Below are 20,068 nucleotides of genomic sequence, written 5' to 3' on the forward strand. Positions count from 1 at the left end.
AAGGACAAACTTCTTGTTCTCATTGGAACTCTTTCTGGGCTTACAAAAGATTTTAGTGGACAGAACATTATAGCGCTACAACAACAACAAGGTGCCTAAAAGTCGCCTGGATTTGTTGGGTTGCCTGCCTAGAAAACATTTGCTCTTCTTTATTTGACCTGGAATTATTCCTGAAAATAAGCAAATGGTGTATCCTCACGTCCCAGGCAACCACAGGTTTTACCTCCTATCTATTCAACCTCAGCCCCTGTTAAACTGCACTGGCTGGGAAGGGAAGAACAGGATTTTTGTGAGGGAGAGTGCCAGGTTCCGCCTGTGCTGCTCTGCATTACTTCTTAAAACCTCAGTGGAACTAAATGCGTTCTAATGTAAAGATATCTCTCCATGCGACCGAGTGTGTATCTTGGCATGATTCCCCCAGCTATACGAGTTATTCGCGCTGTACTGGTTGAATTAGTTCCCCCAAAGACTAGCACTGAACCTGCAGCAGAGGGTTGTACCTTAGCACAGTGATCAAATTGCCCTTATTTATATTTGAAGTAGCTGATAATGACAACTTCTAGCATCAAAACGGAACTACTTTCGGTCTCTATACAGTGTCTGGGAAGCATAAGGCAATGAAACAGGAGCCGGACAATTCCCTTCGAGGTTTATTAAGCTCTCACAGCACTTTCGACGTCTCCCAATTTGACATCTCCCGTCTGAAAAGGAACAAACGTTTCCAGCAGCTCTTCCCGAGCCGCGGAGCCGCCGAGGATGTTTGTGCTGCCATGTGAAACTTTTGTTTCGCTGTTGGCCCGAGGCAGATGGCACTGCCATCCCTACATATATTGCGCAGCACAATTGGGAGGACGATCAAAGATAGCGTCTCGATGTTCTACTTGAGAAGCTGCTCTGCCAACCTCCCGGGTTGCACAATATTTTTCTTCGCAGCTACACAGCGACCGGGTTTTCTTTCAAACGTACGGAAATCTTCCCTAATTGGAAAGAAATCTCAGCTCGCTATCTGCAAGAGGAGTCTTTTCATCACTCGACGTCGAGCTTATATAGGTCGAGGGATAAAGCCGAAGGCTGCTGCCATTTTCTGAGCTCATCCAACGATCCGATCAGAGGTAGAGGCAGGGGCGGGCTGCGCCTGATGGAAAATGATGTTTTCTGTCTTCGTCAGACCAAATTTTCCGCCCTGGTTCAGCTGCGGGCGGCTCCGAGAAGTGCTTTTGTGCCCGGCCAGGACGGGGGACAGGCGGTGGCTCCAGCCCCGGGGAAAGGAGGGAGCAGACAGAGCTCCGCGGGGTTCTGGAGAAGACAGGAATAAGACGGAATGCAGAAATGTGCAGAAAGGGAACGAGAAGGAGGACGAGGAGCTTGCGAAGCCGAACTGTCTGTCCCGCAGCACCGAGCGTCGCCCAGCACAACCCGCGCCGGTGCCGAAACTCCCGAACAGCGGCGGCGGCTCCCGGCGGGGCTGCGGAGAACGTGGCTCCGGGATCGCGAGTCCCGGGAACGAAGAGGGCACCGAAACTCGGCGGCGGAGGCAAAGCCGGCGGCAGGCGAACGGCCCGCCGAAGCGATGCTGCTCCGTGTCCTTCCTCCCGCCTGTCACCGCCGCCCCGAGGCTCGCTCCTCCGGCCGAAGCAGGTCCTCCCGGGGCCGGTACCGGGGCGAAGCCTCCTCCTCTTCCACTTCGGCCACCCTTGCCCCTTTTTTCTTCTTCGCGGCTCCGCGCCGCTCCCTCCGTCCCGCTGGCAGAGCGCTGAGCTCCTGCTTCCCAAACATCACTTCTGGGCTACGCGTCTCTCACCACGGCGCAGGAACTCCTGCAGTTCCGATCCTTGCCACCAAACCGGTTCACGAGGACCGGGTGATCTCGCCGTGCCCGGCCCGGGTTCCCGGCCCCGGTCCCGGTGCGGGCGGCCGCGGCCCCGGCGGCACCTTGCGCTCTCCCAGCCCTCACACGGTGAAATTCTCAGACGGTGTTTACTCAGATAAGTGTTTCCTGCTTCCGCTGTTAATTTTTAACGTTCTTGCTTCTACTCTGGGTTCTTGAAACGGATTTCCTTTATTTTACTACAAACAGTTTCTTTTTCATGTTTTCTGCCCGTCTCCCACCCGGAGGACGCCCCGAGGAGAACCTGCTCTGCCGGCCGAGGGGCTGCCGAGCTCCCACTCCCGAGTTCAAAGTAGTTGCCCCGCTCCGAGAGCTCCGAGCCACGGCCGCTTTGTGTTTATTAATTCAAGAATTCCAAGAGGATTCTGGCAGACGGGACTTTTTTCCAGCTCCGCTCCTCTATTCGCTTTCCCCACGACTTACAGAAGAGTCCTACCAGGACGACAGAAAATCTGGGGAAGCCCGGTGAGACGGGGACAACTTTCGGTCTCACCGGCTTCGGGGACGCGGTGTTTCTGTTTATTTCACAGGGATGATGTGGGATTGGGGGGAAAAAAAAAAAAAAAAGGGAAAAAAAGTAAGCAACGGGGAAAGCACGAAGGACCCGCCGTTCCCACGGCAGATGAGGGTTTCCCTGCCGGGGGCGGGCGGGCAGAGGGGTTCCCATCCCCGGTGGCCGCGGCGGAGCGGGGCAGCGCGGGGCACGTAGCGCGGCGCGGAGCCTCCGCGGGCGGGGACGCGGCTCCCAGGGACGCGTTGCTGGCCCCGCGGGTGCCCCGGGCGAGGCCCGCGGGCCGCCCCCCGCGCAGAGGCCATCTTGCGCCTGCGCAGCTCCCCGCCTCGCCCCGCGGAGCTCGCCCCGCGCCCCGCCAGATTCGAACGCGGAGCCCGCCCGCCCCGCGCCCCTCCGGAGCCGTGCGACCCCCGCCCACCCCGCGGGTGCCCCGGCGAGCATGGGGATGCGCCCACCGGGGGACCCACAGGGACGCGGCTTTCCGGCATCGCCCTGCCCTCCCCGGGGTACCGGGGTTCCCCCCGAGCGGGGAGGGGGCGCGGCGGCCATTCGGCGCCCGGTATTTCCGTCGCGCGCAGCCGAACGTCGCACCTCGTCGAGAGAGACAAAGGGCTGCGTGTTCCCCGTGGCCGGGGAGACGCAGATGCTCTCCCCGCGCCGGTGCTCGCGGCGGGGGACGCTCCCCGGTGCCGGGGAGGCTCTTTGGCGGCAGCCTTCGCGGTGTCCCCGCATCCCGCGGGAGGAGGCCGAACGCCGGGCTCCCGGGCACCGCCGGCACCTCTCGCTCCTCCCTCCGCACGTGCGGGGGATGCGCCGGGGACCCCGGCACCGGGCGACATCGTGCCGAAGACCCTGCCGATAGCAGAGGCCTCCGAAACGGTCTGATCGTTGGAAAAAAGGAAAGAAACATAAAAAGATAATATCTAAACCGCCTCAAAACGTATCTACATACAACCCTCAAAAAACTTTAAATGGGAAAAGCGGAGAAAAAAAACCCAACACAACCAAAATAAAAGAAAAACCCAAAGCACCGTGAGCGCGGTGCTGCAAGGGGAGATGTCGGCGTGGGCGAGGCGCAGCGGTGCTGCGGGTGATGCCCCTGGCTGGCAGCTGGCGCTGCGCGGAGCCGCCGCTCCGGTGCAGCCAGTCGGGACGTGTCCCATCCGAAGGGTGGGAGGTTGATTTCCAGGCTGGATGGAGGGCGAAGAGCTGGGGCGGGAGCCCTGGGATCACCGGGCCGGGCGGGGACAGCCCCGCGCCCCGGGGCGCTGGGAGCTGGGGTGACCGGCGGAGCCGAGGCAGGCGCTGGGCGCCAAGAGGGATGCCTACAAGCCACGAGCTGCCATTTTGTCTCTTTTAAGCGGGTTGCCTTTCCCCTCTCCCGGAGCGCGGCGGTGGCTGCCCTAGCCCTGCCCCTGCTCGGCCGCCCTCCTGGGAGGCAGCGGGGGCCGCACCGGGGTCCCGTCGGGAAAGCGCTCGCCAGCCCCAGCCTCCCCAGCCCTGGCGTTTTCCTTGCCACCTCCGCCCTAGGTGCTCGGGGTTTGCAGGCTGTTCAGCTGATTTGTTGCTAATAGCAACCACACGACAGCGATTTGCAGCCTTTTCTGCTGCTGGTGCCTCTCGTTACACCTTCTTCTGCAGACCGGGATGTCGTTGTCTGGCTGCGGCGCGTCCCCACCCCTCTAAGCAGGGACAACGATGGGGCAGGAGGACGGGGGAGCTGCGGGGCGAGCGGCGGGCTCCGCCGGGCATCGTGCAGGTTTGGTTCTTCCAGACCCAAAGGGAAACGCTGGCCAGCCCCGGCGGCCGCAGCCGCGCAGGCTCCGCGGATTTCGCATTGTCTGGCAGCATTGTTGTGAGCTGCCAGCGCCCGCAATCCTCCTGGCACGGGGGGGAAGCGCTGCTGAGTTTACATATGTAGATGTGGGCAGCGTTCAGCGCCAAGTCGACACACACCCTCCCCCGGAGCAACAGACACAAAGGGAGACCTCGTTCCTTTCAAGTCCCCAGAATAAATTAAGCTCCGGCTCTCGGTTTTGGAGCATCCCAAATTTTTTTTTTTTTTTTTTTTTTTTTTTTAATGGCACTGCACAAGCGCTGACGGTTCCGCAGGAAACCAGAGGTGTAACCATACGCACGTGATAAAAAGGGGTCAGCCCTACCAGCTAATATTTCCTGCTCCCATCCTGCAAGTCAACCTGCGATGTTTTTGCCCTTTCATTTATCCCTCATAATTTTTGCTGTGTCTTTGCCTCGTCCAATGGCGACGCGCCAGTCTCCACCAGCCGAATCCAGACCGTTTACATGTTTACGGATACAAGCGTCTGCTCAAATGCCAGCATCGTCCTCTTAGGTGAAGGAAAAGTCCTCTTTCCAGTCTGTTTGAAGCGCCTCGACGTTTCTGTCCTCGCCTCACAGAACTAATTTATTCTATGAGAAAGTCTGACAAATTAAACTCACTACCGAATATCCGGGGAGGGGACCCCAGAATGTCGTTAGCCCCCAGCCAAAGCTCAGGGAGAAAGAGAGGGGACTCTCCACTGCTGTGGTTCCTCTGACAGGTTTTGCTTAAATCGGGTAATGGCACAGCCCAACTTAATTTTGAAAATTAAATTATCCAAGGATTAATCTATTATATTTTGTAGAGGCTATACACGAGATAGATGTGCCTCACTCGGCACACTCTTGGAGAGAGAGCTCCAGTTCCCTACATCCCATTCACTCCCAATATCCTTTCCAGCCTACCCTCCCCTGTCTCCAAAGCCCAGCGCTCCCAACTCCGATCCGCGGCAGCGAGCGGCGGAGTTTGCGCGTTCCTCTTCCCACCAAACGCGCTCAGTCGTGCAAGCGCAGGATTAAAAATCTAATTTCTGTAACCGTGTAAATACTTGCTCCAAGCCTCGAGCAATTTGTCAGAGGTGTGTGGCAGGGGCAGGAGATCCTCCGGAGGCAGATGGGACGGTGTGGAGGGGCGCGGGGGTGCCCGGGTGGTCCCGCAGCCCCGGCGGGCGGTCCCGGGGTCCATCCCGCAGCCCGCGCCGGTAGAAGCCGCCACACCGTGACGCGTGATTGCTGATCTTTTACCTTGGGTCGCGCAGTGTCAAGCCGCGGAGGAGCAGCTACGGCTCGGCCGGCTTTGGCGTGGCGTGAGCCGTCGAGGGGCATCGAGCGTGGCCCTCGGAGCTGCCCCCCAGCCCTCCGGCCGGGGGGGACCTGCGGGGACCCGGCTGTTCCCGTGCGGGGCCGAACCACCTGTTGTCTCGCACCCGCGGGACAGGACCAAGCCCGAAAAGCCAGTGGGATCCCCCCGGCACCCCTCGCCTCCCCAAAAAAAACCCTCCAGGAGAAACTTCGCCCTTTATGGGCTTGGGGAAAATGATGCTTCCCCGCCCCGTTACGGGCGTATGGAAGAGTGAATCAAAGGCTGAGATTAAAGAACACCCACCAGAAAGCGAATGTACGTTATTAATTTGGATAATTGTCGACTGTTCCCCTGGTGTCCGGTTTATTTTTTAAGCTGACGTACGCAGTTCTAGTAACAGCACCCGCCTAAGGATACAGGTTTCTTACTGCTGAGCACCCCGGCAGCAGGCAATGAAGTCTCACAACTACGTCATTTCCATAAATGATTTCCCGTCTTCAGTACTTTTGCGAGAATGGGTGACATTTCCGTAGACCGCATTTGCATGGTGTTTATTCTTCATCATTATTATTAACCATGTGAACAGACTCTCAGTATCGAGCAACGAAATGTAATAGCAAGTTTTGGAGGTACTCAGGGTGCGTTTTTTTCTTTCACTTATCCGAACATTAGACTTAATAATACAGATAAATCAATTTATCTGTAATCGACACATCTGCTTTTTTAAAAAAAAAACCTCTGGAAGTAATTAATCACCGTTTGTTTATTTTTTTTGTTTAAGTTAAGAACAGAAATAAGTATAAAGGAATGTATTTAACAGCTGGTCCCTCCTCAAGTACACATGGTGATAATTTCCCAAAATATTTTCTGTGGCAAACGGCTTTCTCACCAATCTGATTTAATTTGTCTCATTTATTTGTGAAGAGCAGCACATTGGTTTTTTTTGTTTGTTTGCTTAAAGAGAGATTTTTTTCGCATTAAATACTCCTGGAAACACGCGGCTCATTTTAGACCACAATATTGCCTACGTGAGCCCACCTCTTTTCGGTTGAGCAAACCCGGAGATGAATGATTAAAATTGGACGTCTTTCTTCCACTTTTTCAAACTTTTACAATTCGGCTGAATTAACTTCAGCCTTTCAACTTTAAGGTATGAGACAAAACTTTATACTGCCCATCAAATAATATGTTTGAACAGCGTCAATCATCTGATTTTGCACATTTAGAACTTTGCAAAAGAGAATACCAGCCTATGAAATCCTGCAGCCAGTGTGCGTACGTGGCTACGGAAAGGGGCATTTTGTTTTTATGGAATAGCAACTCTGGTTTTCTGCTGTGGATCACAATGTCACTTGGAGCAGCCTGATCGATAGCAGAGCTAACTAGTAACTTCGTTCACAAACATCCAGCGTCTTGGGAATCGTCCTCAAAAGATCTTGGAGGGGGTGCAGCGTCTATTTCCATTCAAATCCCGACGCCCCTGAATTAATTTTGCCGCCCCACAGTTTGCATTAGTTGCTGTAAAGACTGCTAAGGTTGCGTTTACTCCTAGATGCGACCGACCATGCCTTGGCCAACCAGTTGTGAAGAGAACCATTCCTAAGTTGTCCTTGCAGCAGGAGACTCCGATAGGCGAGAAGTGGAAGGCAGCGCGGGAACGATACGCTGCCGGGAAAAAGAATATTAAACCCCACCGTTGTGGAGCACAGGGATACGCGGTACCTGCGCCTGGCAAAGCCACCGGGCGAGCACAGGACCGCCCCCCCGAGCCCGAGGAGAGGGGACGGCGCGGACAGAGAAAGAGCAGCCGGGGGGTGTCCGGAGAGAGCGGGGCTGTCCCCGCCGCCCGCAGCCCCCGGGCTCGTCCCCGGTGCGCTGCGAAACTCCCTGGGGGCGGCGGCGGGGATTCCCGGGAGGAGCCGCAGCGGCGGGGAGAGGGAGGAAAAAAAAAAGAAAGGGGGAGTTAAAACCAAAGGACTCCGCTCCCCGGAGCACAACGGCGAGGGAGCTGCCCTTATTTCTCCTTTTCCTTCCTTTTTATTTCTCTGCAGCCAGGAGCGGGAGCCGGGCAGGGGGGATCCTGCGGGCGCGGCGGGACTCTCGGGCTGCCCGTGCTCCCCGGCGCTCCCGGGCCGGCGGCTCCGCGGCAGGAGCGCGGGAGCAGCACGCGTTCCGCCGGAGCTTAGCGGCTCCCGCCGTGCCGAGGCGCGACGCCCCCATCGCGCGGGGCGAGGCTGGGGGGGGGGGAGCGCGTGGCGGGGCGGGCGCGCGCGTGGCGTCACGGGCGGCCCCGCCCCCCCCGGCGCGGCTTCCGCCCGGTTGCCGTGGCGACGCGTCCGGAGCGCGCGCGGGCGCGCAGCCGCCGCCATGAGCCAGAGGCAGGTCCTGCAAGGTAGGCGCGGGCGGCGAGGCCGGGGCGGGCGCGGGGCCATTGCTCCCCGCCGCTGACGCGGTGCCCCGGCGCTGCCGCCCGCAGTGTTCGAGCAGTACCAGCGCGCCCGGACGCAGTTCGTGCAGGCGGTGGCCGAGCTCGCCGCGCGGCCGCAGAACGTCGGCCTTCTCCAGAGCGCAGGTACCGCCCCCCGCCGCTTCTCCCCCGGGCCCGGTGCTCCGCGGCTCCCCGCGAGGGACTCCGGTAGCCGGGGCCTTGCCTGCCGGCGGCGTGTCCCGCCGTGGCTCTGCGGCAGGTTCCTCTCGCTTAGGTCTCATAACTTGTTTTTATTTTAAGGAAAACTCCCGCTTCTTCGTTTACTTCCTCGTGCTTCCGATATAGCTTTATGTAAAGTGTCCAAAACGGATTTCCCGGTGGAGCCGGCACTGGTTTGCCAAGGAAAACCTACTTTAGAAGTACCTGGTTTTATATTGGCTTTACAAGTTGTTCCTGAATTTTTCAGTGCTTTTTTGCCGGCGGATTTGCTGGGCTTAGGAGGGAATTGCCGTTATATTGCTGTCGTGGGATGTCGTGAACCAAATTGAGCAGTTTTAGAAACAGGAGCTGTGGGAGCACTTGCACCAGCTGTTGTGCTGCTGGCATCTGGCAGACCCACCGCGTTTGTCCGGAGTTCCTCTGCTTAAAAGAGGGAAAAGAAAAGCTCGGTAATTGATTACCTGAAAGCTGGGTTGAAAAAGTGCTGTGATCCGTATCTGGTTTACCATATGGTATTCATGGACCGATTATGTTTTGGATTGTCTTGATTTTGTTTTTAATACCTGTTTCCCAAATCTAGTAAAGCTGTCAGTCTTTTCTGAGATACAGTGGGAGCAAGCAAACAAAAAAGAAAACTAGTGGAGTAAATACTTTCACTTTTAAGTTGTTATATTTGCAACTGTCTGTTAAGATGGTTTTGTTGAAAACCTGTCACTTAAATTCTTGTTAAAGAAACATTTGCTTTGATTTTGGGAGTGAAACATCCATACCCGGCCTTTTGTGGTGCCTTTCTGTGCTGCTTAATTTTTGTTCTTTTTTTTCCCTTTTTGTCTTTCAGTGAATTAATGCCATTGCTGTAGTTTGTACAAATGATCTGTATTTATCAGAGGGACATCTTAACCCTAGGAATAATTTCTGTCTTATTTGTAAGAGGTCCGTCTATGTCCATTTACTGTTCTGGTCTTTAGTTGTTCACAGAGATCGCATTCGTGCAGCATTTCTATTTTAAAAAAGCAAACAAAGTGCTAAGCTAACTTTAATTGCACTGTATTTCTTGTTCTTAAAGTAATTATTTAGTGGAATCTGGTTGGTAGCTTTAGCTCAGCGCTGATTTGTTGCTTGTGCAGAAGAAATACTCAGTTGAGAGGCCTGCAGCTTTTTTCTGTGCACAGCTGGTGTTGGTCTGAAGGCTGTTGACTTTACAAGGATCATGCTCTGGGGTAGTGATGTAGAAGTATGCTTTGCTGTAGAGTATCATCCTTCTTGGCTCGTTCTGGTACCGAGCTGCTTTTCCACAGACTTTAGTTTTTCAGATACTAGAAAAGAGGCAAATGTCTGCAAATATGGTATTTCCTATTGCAGTTTATTTGAATGGCTGAGCCCCACATATATTTTACCCTCTTCCTCAGCCTGTGTCTTTCACACTAATTCACAGTTCTATAATTAAAATGATAGCTGTTAGTTTTGACCTCTTCTGAAGTGCTAGATATAGGTTTTGAAACGTTCTCCTAAACAAATGTGATTATGTGGTTTTTAAAACCTACCACCAAATAACATTGTGATTTTTGTCCTTTTTTTTTTTTAAAAAAAACCCCACTAATACACAATTCTAAGGCATAGCTGTCTGGCAGATAACTGGTGTACCTTTTATGGTCTTGATCTAGTGAGCTCTGGAGCAATGATTTGAGAAGGAAGATGTCTGTCTATGCATGTATCTGTATAAATTTGCATACAAGAGAATCAGGGTCTAGTTTCTTGGAGATCACTGTTTTAAGTAGATGTGCAAGGCCTTTGTCCTCTGTCATTCTGTATTAGCTGTAGGAGTCAGGGGCACCTTGCAGAGTTCTGTGTTTGGATCTCAAAAGCAGTCAGGATTTAGTCTTGCTGGCTGAATCAGAAGGCAAGATTACAGTAACCTGAATTGAACAAAATTGAGCACTTAAAATATACTGTAGTGCACTCTTGTATTATTTGCCTCGGTTTATATTCCTAGTGCATGCAAAACTCAGACTGACAGCAGTGAAAGTTCATTGCTCAAGGAATAAACGGTTTGGTCCCATTTTTAGAAGTCCTTTTGATAAATACTTAGTATCGTATAAGGAAAATAAATACTAGTTTGGGACCTTGTGCTTCATGGAGGTGTCTTTACACACCATGAAGGATGGAAGTGTGTTTAAAAAAATAATTCTTGACTACACTATAAGCCTTGCTTCTGTAGTATTATACCAGGTACAAGTGGCAGTGTTGTTTGAAAGTAGATGGCAGTTTCTTACACTGACTTGGCTGTTGAGAAACCTTAAGGTACCATTATTTTAGAGACTTGTGTAACCTGTAAGGAAGACTGATGAGAGCTGGCAAGCTTTAAAGAGGGTCAGAGAGGGCCAACAGGAACCCTACCTTTTCCGAGACCATCTTTCTCCTGAGGCTTCTATATCTCATCAGGCTCTGGAGCTGCCCACTCAGCAGAAATTCTGAAAGTGGTTGCAACCAGGGAACTGGAATCTGGCACTGGACTTTAACACATTTACATGGCACTGGTAATGTGGTCAGGAATGTCCTGAGGGGTTAGTACCTGGGAGCTCAGCAGCTTTCTGGTAGCAGGGAAGTGCAAGGAATGAGCAGAGAAATTCCTTTGTCAGAACTCATTCCTGTGTGTTTTCCAACTCAGTTGTTGGCTTTGATAAGGTTGTTCCTTATGATTAAATGCTAGCATGAATAATAATTGCAGGGTTTATCCTTTGAATGTTTAATTAATGGATATTTGTGGAAAAAAAATCTTCAAAACCCCTAACCTTTCTCTGTTTAGTAAATAAATACTTGGAACAATGACAGACAGTTCATTTATCAAATCTCATTTCTAGAGGGCTGCTGGCTAGTGGGAGAAACTACTTTGATAGTAGTAGGTTTAAGCATATTCTTTAAAAATAAATTAATCATTTGGCAGCTGCAGTTCGTGAAGTTTGTTACTGTACTGCATTATTGAGCCCCATACATCCCTCTTCCTTTCAAAATTAAAAATCCCAGAAATAGACTATTTTCAGTTACAATGGCAGATGAACTTGAGTTGTCTTTCTTTCCCTGGGATTTAGGCAGCTTTCTGTCTTCTAAAAAATTTAGGAGAACTGAACTGGTTGTAGCATGTTTCTAAGAGTAGTGGTGTCTTGCCTATGTGTAACTAGGGCTCCATTGCAAACCCTTGTGGCGTGGCAGATTTTCCCCTACTTCATGGTCTGTAATGGATGATGTCATGAGTGTTAGTTCTCTCCCAGAGCTATTCCACTAATCATAGAATTGCTAAGTTGGAAAAGACCTTTGAGGTAATCTAGTCCGACTGTACCTGTCCACTACTAATTCATATCCCTAAGTACTTCTTCTACCTGTCTTTTAAATACCTCCAGGGATGGTGACTCAAGCACCTCCCTGGGCAGCCTGTTCCAGTGCCAGATAACCCTTTCAGTGAAGAATTTTTTCCTAATGTTCAGTCTGAACCTCCCCTGGTGCTACTTCAGGAGTGGGAGAGAAGTATGCAAAGTGGCATGAAAGGCAAAAGGTTATCTTTGGAATTGTAGAGGGTCAAGTGAGGACAATGTCTTTCCCTGATTTTTGATGATGTGGTAGTGCCTGCTGAAGGATGAAGTAGGCTGTGTATTAAGGGAAGTACCAGAGAGATGATGGAGAAGAAAGTAAATGCAGCTGAGGCTGGAGGACTAGCTTTTTCTGTAACTCAATCAACTGAAAGCTCAACTGCTCCAGGATTCTTCCTCTTCTCAACCTCCTAGCTTGTTTGGAGAAGATTTACAAGTAAAAATTTCGAAGCCAGAATTTGTTGGGAACTTCTGTCTCATCTTAGCAAGTGGCCATTAAAAAGAAGCAGCTTCTTGTGACCACTCTGATTTTTTGTGTCTGTGAAGGACTGAGTGGTGGCCACTAACTAGCCCCATGAGGGGTGTTTCAGAAACTTAGTCCTCTTGGAACAGGATTATTTCTCCTCCATTAATGCAGAAACAGGGTCTGAAAAATGATCAGCTGGATCAGCTTTTAAGGAGGAATGTATTGCTCCTTGATCCTTCAGAAATCTGCAGCCCCTCTGTCAAACTGAATCTGCAGGATTTCTCCCACCATCTAGCAACTGCTGTATGAATTACTTGATTGCCTGGAGTCTCTGTTACCAAATGTTATTTATGTTCCTTTTGATATTTGGAGGATTGTAGTTGTGCTGTGCATGGAGCTATCCCCGTGAGGAGTCCTTTCTTGAGGTGAGTCACACTTGAGGAGTATGTACTTAAGACGTGTGTACTGTGTCATCTTTGGAAGAGGCCGTGTCAAGACAAGCGAGTATGAAAGTTCTCTCCCTCACTGTTCTTCTGGGCAATTTCTTTTAAGTCTCGTACTTCAAACTCCCTGCCATGCTGTTCCTAGGAAAGGGTAGTTGAAGGTAGGGAGATAGTTTGGGGCAGAAATAAATTTCCATTTTATTTCCTTGTTAAATCATCTGAATTTGACATCAGGAGCTCTGCAAAATCAAGGTGATATGAGTGTCTGAGTGCTAAAATAGCTTTGTGAATGTTTTCAATGTAACACGTAGCACACAAAACCTGAGAAGACAACATTATATTTGATCCACAGCATAAATTAGAAGAAAAGAATCTTCAAGACAAGAGTGTGTTCAGAGACAACAGTAGCGCACAGTGACTTTTTTCCACATTTACATTTTAAGTTGGAAATACATTTTGGTTTTGAGGAAGGAGAATAGGGTAGAGTGCTTATTTTCACATGCAGAAATGGAGAGAATTTGAAATGTAGAATGATGTTTCTCTGACTTGTGACTATTCAAGTTTGGCAAGGGTTTGATGGGCACAGGAGGAGGGTAAAGGGATTCTGCCTGACTTTCAGTTGTTTTTTGCCAATAAATCATAAAGACCAAATGAAAATTGACATTTCCAAAATAGAGACTGTTTGTTTGGCTACAGCGACTTGGAATGAAGAAACTTGGAACCTGCTGCTGTCCTGAATGTGTTTGGTTTTTTTTTTTTTTTTTCCCCCCTCCCCAGATAGGCATTAGCCAGCACTTGCTTGCTAAAAGAAAGCGCACAAGCCTTTGCAGAACAGCTCCACTTGAGAAGTGTGCGTAAGGGTGATTCAGCTTCTAAAGCGTGTCATTCTTTAAACCAAATCTGAGTGGGATAGAAAGGGGAATCATTCCTTGCCCGAGGTCAGTCAGGGTTCTGTGATGCAACAGAGAATATTTGGCAGTAATTCTTCATTACTCTGTTTCTGAGTTGCTAGTGGGAACTCTTCCAGAACAAATCTAGTCCAGTGGCCTAAATGCCTTATTTTGTAGTTTAATTTCTGTGTTGCTGCCTTTGAATTAGTGTTAATGAATTTCCTACTTCTGTCACAAAAGACTTATTTAGAAGGCCACCAAAGAGTTCTCGTAAAGTTTTCGGTAGCAAGACACTGCTACTCCCTGCTTTGCATAACCCTGTTAACTTGAGTAGATGGTAGAGGTAAAAGAAAGTTGTTGGAAGGTTCCTCCCTATTTTCCTGCTTTAAGATAACGTTAAAGAAAGCTGAATGTAATTCAAGATGCTGATAAGAACACTAGCTTGGACCTCTTTGGAAAAGAGGGGTAGACTTTGCTATAGACAGAGAAGTCAAAAGAAATGAAGAGATCATATAGAAGAGCTCACCAAATACAGTGGTCTCCAAGAGAAGGAGCTGGATTGGACGGGAAAGCTTCCTGCTGTGTCAGTTGTAGAAGGAAGGATGGGCATCTTGGTTTTCCTGTAGAAGTTTTCACACTCTCAGAATTAATTGCTTATTTTTTCGAAGTGCTGTAAAGAGAAATACACAGTTTGCTGAAGATATAAAAGTCATACCAATGGTGAAAAACTCATCAAGCAATTGGTCTTGCAAAGGAGTCAGAGATGGTGGATAGCATCTCAATACAGAGAAGGAAACTGGTTTTAAATAAGGTGGGAAGTAGAGCCAGAAGCTTTTAATTGTGTTCAGTGTGCAGGCATAATCTACGGGGCTATCCACTCCTCTCATTTAATTTGGTGTCAGTGCAAGGCCTGTACAGCAATAGGAATTGATTTTTCTTTTTCTTATTCCACCAAAGTTTTTGTCATGATAATTATTTATTAACTGTCTTTTCTCACATGCAGACCTCACTTTCAGAAAATGTATTTTCCTTGAGCACCAGCACAGTTTCTTTTATTTCTAATCCTTTTCCATGCAGTCACTGTTTTTTTCAATCCCATTTTAGCACCTTGTGTCTTTTCTTCAAACAGTAATTCTCATTTCACTGATCCTCTCTTTCCTCACCTTCAGGTTCATCAATGAAAATAATTTGTGATAGAATGTTTTGTGCTAACGTTTGTCGTCACCAACCTCTACATGGTTTATACTACAATGAAATGAAGGGTATTGGTCATGGGGAGAGATGCTGCTTGGGAGCATTTTCAGGCTCAAAGCTTTTTAGCCTATTCTAGAAGTAAAATCTGTATTAGCTAATCTTGAAAATGCAGATGATATAAATCTCATGTTTGGGGCTATTCAAAACATATGTATATAGGTAAAATTTCTTAAATGCAGTTTTACGTTTTGTGGTGCTTAGGTATATCATGCAGGCCAGAAACATGTTGCATGGTCTGGATCTAGATCATGGGTTCCTTCTGGGTAATGTTATTTCACTGGATTTTGAGACCATCACCAGCATGGAACTCTCTGCCATATCCTGCTTCAGTGTCCTACACATCAGGTTCCTGGCTTTCCTAGGGTCAAGACACTGCACACGGAGGCAGTTGTGTTCCTGCCCTTCAGTATCTTTTATACTCATAAAAATTGGTTTTTTTTTTTTAAAAAAGAAGAATTTCTTTTTTTTTTCTTGTTTTTCTTTACTAGATAATCTTCTTTTCATATTATCTCAACTTAAATGCTCACATGTAATATCTAAACACTAAATACAAGTGCACTACTTCTAACTGTTCCTGCTTTACTGAAATACCTTCAGTGTAAAGAGTCAGAAGAGTATGAGGTCCACTTATCAATTTCAGCAGCTGTTTGACCATGCAACTGATGTTAGAGCAAAGGACAAGAAAATGCTCTCATGTAGAAGGTGCTTGCTAGAAGGTAGCTTGCTCTAGGTGATGTACGGGGTTGGCACCAACTCACATGGTTTTTTATTTTTACTTCTAATTTGTCATGTAAAGTAGTTATTGTAATTTGATATGGAGCTTGCTAATGAGACTGTACCTGCTATTTGGGAGAAGGTGTCAACATGTTGGCCGCATACTGAAGTAGGGATTTCTGCAAAGTGCTAAATGAAATCACATTGATCTTACAGTACTGAAGGACCTAGTTTTTGTCTGTTGGTACACAGGAGGCCTCTTTCAGCTTCCACAGGCTTCGATAGAAGCGTGAGCAGGCCCCAGCTGTATTACAGGCCTATTTTCATAGGTTCTACATGTACATGTTCAATTAATGCATGTTACAGAGCCATTTTGGTACTTCTGAGTCCTATTTAGACATTACACTTTCCTCCTTTTACTGTGTTGCTCCCCTGAGACCTGTGTTATTTTGACTTATGAACATCCTGGAAGGTTGTATCTCTCTCATGGCAATGCAACTTCTGTCTGGAGTGTTGACCTTCCAAGAACAAATTCATTACTGGTCAGCATGGCCTCTATGATTAGTTTTACCCTCCTACCACTCTTTCAGAGTCATCTATAGATTATCAGGCTGTTTTCTTCTTGCTGGGAGCAATTTGGTTTTGGTTTAAAATAAATATTCTCTGTGAGAATTACACTGCTGCTCAACTTTTTTTCTTTTCACAGTGTCCTTCTAGACAGAAGTATGCTACTGGTGTAACTTGTTATAGCCTCCATCCCTTTGGACTATCCCTTGTTCCAAGGCCCTCGTCTTTTCTGTGTTATGGTGTGCCTGCCTGTTCATCACTTCGGTGTCATTTGCCTTTAGACGGATCCCACTGTAGTGGGACTATCGCACCAAAAGACCTTTGTTCACTACTTATAACAACAGAAGGCCTAGGGAAGGGAAATCTTGGTTTATTCCAGAGTCATCCAGCTAAATCTTTATCTTTGTTAGCAAAAAAATGCAGTGGAAAGAGACAGCTGACATGGAGATTTCCAGCTGTGGCTCTGAGTGTTTGGTGTTTTGTTGTAGCACTTCTGCATCTTCAGAAAGCATTGTTTTCTCGCTGAGGTATAAAGCTCAGAAGTGTTAATTCATGCAGCTGGCTGGGACAGGGGCAGTGCTTTTGAAGAATCTCAGTGCAAGTAATCTTCCCTTCCTAGACTTTACCAATCGTATTTTTTATTTAACCTTGTGGGTCTCATTTATATGCCTCTTGAGGAACCTTAGTTTAACTGTAGGAAGAGCTTCCAGCTACAGAGTGTTCATCATTGACCATCCCTGTTGCCTTTCGCTGCATCTTTTCCAATTCTATCCTAGAGGAGTGTATTAAATGTAGGATAGATTTATATAATAGCATAGTGATGGTCTCTGCTTTGACCTCTGTTCCTTTCCAGATAATCCTGAGCACTCTATACTTCTGTGGGTGAAGTTTCTTTTTTGCTGTTGAGCAAGGAGCTGGTATCTCCATGGAATTCTCTTATTCTAACATTGAGAGCTTTCTCCTGGGCAGAAAGGATCTGTTTGGGGTTCATCGGTGCATATGGGAGGTTGGGATTGAGTTCCCCCTGTGTTCCATTTCACTTGGCATTTTGTTACCCATTCATCCAGTCTCTAGTTTCTTACAGTTTCCCTCCTTGGTACTGCCTTGGATAACTCTGAGTCACTAACAAAGTCTCACCTTGCTGTTCATGCCCTGTTCCAGATCATAGATGAATAGGGAATGGCACATGCATGGAGGCCTGGGGAACTACACTGTGACTTCCTCTGTCTTGTTGCAAGAATGGAAAGTTTGCCCCTCCTGCTTCCTATTTTTGGCCAGATGTTTATCCATTTAAGGACTTTCTTAGGCCATAACTGCTAATGATTCGTGTAACAGCTGCTTACCTCACCTGTAATTTCAAATATAGCGAAATGATAGAAAATTATGTATATAAAGTTACATATACAAATGATCTATAAATAAATTTAGTATAAAAATATAATATAATATACATTATAAATATATATAATATATATAAATTATCTAGGTAAAGAATGGATATGTATTCTTTCATTTAAAGAGTGGACACTCGTATTCTTTCGTGTTTAACTTATACATGGTGGATTAATCAGTGAAACCCCATCATCAGCAATAACATAATAAGAAAATCTTCAGCTCGACTATTCAGAGTGTAATATATTATGGATGTTTGTCCCTAGATCAATCATTGCTTATAACAGATGGAATGTAATACGGTGTAATTTCAAGGCAGAGGTTCTGCTGGCATATGGAATGAGTGACGTGCCAATGTCAGCTCACCTGGACCTCCAGATGGAGTTTCCTGTGCACAGTTCAACAGGTGCATTTTATATGTGTTTGAATATACCTTATTTTCTCGTGTATACTTTAACACATGTATTTTATAGATATTTGAATGTGGCTTATTTCTACGTGTGACGTTTTCTTATATTTCAGAAGTGTTTTGTACCTATGAATAATGGGCCGAAACATTGCTATGTGTCAGCAGTGCTGTCCAAGTGCCGCCTCCATTTCAGTGGAACACCTGGAATTCCTACAAGTTTTTATTCCCTCGAAGAGTAATATAATGGGTTTTTATGAATAAAAGCAAATGTTTAGAAAAAAATTTGCTTACCAAATGGGCTTTTCTCTTTCTGCTGCAACTCAGGTGTAGTGTCTTTGCTGAGACCTCTTTTGCTGGATGTCGTCCCAACTGTTCAACAGTCTGCTGCTTTGGCTCTTGGGAGACTTGCTGATTGTAACAATGACCTGGCAGAGGCAGTTGTGAAGGGAGACATTCTTCCACAGCTCCTGTGTTCATTATCTGAGCAGAATGTAAGGCATCATTGTTTTCTTAAGTAATATATGTTTTTTAACTGTTGCACAAGGAAAGGGCGGTCTTTCTGTATCAGCTCTCTACTGTTATTCTAATGTAGCAATAAATGTACTGAAGTTAGAGACAGCATGTGTGTTTGAACTCCTGAGAGATAGATGCGTACTGTGTGCCTAAGTATGAGTTTAAAGAAGCTTGACTTTAGAACAGCATATTACCTTTTAGTGCACTATAAAAAAAATCTATTCATAGCAGTGCTATGTTTTTTAAATATTAAGTGATGCTTTATAAAAGGTCCCTCTTTAAAAATGAGACAATTGGAGAGCTGTGGTGATAAGTGACTGGGATTTGTCAATGATGGCAAACACTTGTTAAATATGTACAGAACTTCTGTAATGAAATGTTTACTATCTCCTTACATAGCCTTTTTGGAATCTGTATCAAGAGGAATATCAAACCATTCACAGAGGAAACTATACTGTTTTCATATTCATATTTGTCAAAAAAAACACAACAACAAAAAGTTGTCATGATTGCAGTGCGAATATATTGTGTGGTCTCTTGTTTTTCCTTATTGACATTTTTCTTCAGGTTTTGCATTTCAGCCTTGATTTTTCCAGAGATCCTAACCTAGGTTAACAGAAGAACTTTCAAATAAGGTTCCTAATAACTGGAAAAAGAAAGAGACGGCTAAGATTTAAGTGTGTTAAATGTAATTTGAAAAACTACATATTTTCATTTTCAGTCTTTGAAGAAAACGTAAATGTAAATGCTCAGTGGATATTTTTTTGTATGTATCTGGTCATTGCCTATACAATTAGTATAAAAAAAAAGGCCGAAATACCCCCCTAGATGTCAAGATACTGGTATAGTATGGAAAGAAAGTGGAGATTTTATTTAGACAAATTTATAACCATCTTGGGTATTTTGTCTCTATTTTTAAGGGAAGAAGGGGAATAAAACTCTCTATCCTCTTATTTTGAGTTGGAAGCTACTCCCTGCTGCAACTCAAAGCCCTTGCTAAATTAGCTTGAGTACCCTGATTTATCTCTTCCATGTTGCTGCCTGTGCTGTCATTACATCAAGATGGTTGTAATTCAGAATCACTTGGGGCAGCAGCAAGATTAGTGTGAGGTCATGGAAAGCTTGCTATGGCTTGGTGACTGAGGGCAAGAGAAGGAAACTCATTATCCAGTTCATGCAGAGTTTAGCAATAGATGCAGTTTGTTACTTCCCATAGGCAAAAAAAACCCAACCCAAATATGTTTCCATTCCACTTACTCTTTGTGTATCAACATCTATATATAAAGAGGAGATTCTTTGAGCACACAATAAATAAATACTGATTCTAATGATTTATGGAGAACAGTTGCAGGGTGACATTGCAGATAAATGTTTTTTGTAATTAAACTGAGCAAAATACAGTTTTACAGTGTGTTATGACTGTGCCTATGAATACGGTTTACTTGTAAATAAATGTGTTTTGAATAATAAAAACAAAGAAGGGTTCTTCTTTGCCAGGAGCATAATTACTTAACAGAAAAAACATGACCATATTTGCACAGACGTAGACTGGTGTAAACAAGAAGAACTCCTTAAAGTTCAGCAAAACTTAGAGTAAGTTGCATTATCCAGGGATTCAACCATTTGTCTGTACTATTTCCCTTAACTTCTGTTCTCCCTAAACAATGTTTGGTGTTTGCTTGTAGATTATTTTTACTGTACCTGCTTGTAGGCCTTAACTCAGAAGACTGGATTTTTGACATTCAGGAATTCTATCAGTACTGGTAAACTTAAGTAGGGTCAGGGCATGTGTTTGAGCACTCTAAGGTCACTGTGCTCTTTAATCGTTAACGTGCTCTGATGTGGTTTTATCCAATGCCAGCCA

General features: G+C 46.9%; 1 protein-coding gene across 8 annotated transcripts in view; it reads left to right on the forward strand.

Annotated features, from left to right (window-relative positions):
• Positions 1-7,855: 7,855 nt before the first annotated feature.
• SPAG6 (sperm associated antigen 6) overlaps positions 7,856-20,068 on the forward strand; it is a 34,026-nt gene continuing 21,813 nt past the window's right edge. For 3 of the 8 annotated variants that reach the window (XM_054060116.1, XM_054060124.1, XM_054060123.1), the window contains exons 1-3: positions 7,856-7,936; positions 8,021-8,116; positions 18,016-18,182. In XM_054060116.1, the coding sequence (XP_053916091.1) occupies positions 7,912-7,936; positions 8,021-8,116; positions 18,016-18,182 (288 nt within the window). In that variant the 5' untranslated portion in view covers positions 7,856-7,911. Of the gene's footprint in view, positions 7,937-8,020; positions 8,117-8,189; positions 8,247-9,040; positions 9,125-17,548; positions 17,689-17,804; positions 17,927-18,015; positions 18,183-20,068 lie in introns of those variants that run through there. The other 5 variants (XM_054060118.1, XM_054060120.1, XM_054060119.1 and 2 more) reach the window with 5 other exon arrangements.

The sequence above is a fragment of the Cuculus canorus genome, chromosome 2, assembly GCF_017976375.1.
Source record: "Cuculus canorus isolate bCucCan1 chromosome 2, bCucCan1.pri, whole genome shotgun sequence".
In the NCBI taxonomy this organism is placed as follows: Eukaryota; Metazoa; Chordata; class Aves; order Cuculiformes; family Cuculidae; genus Cuculus; species Cuculus canorus.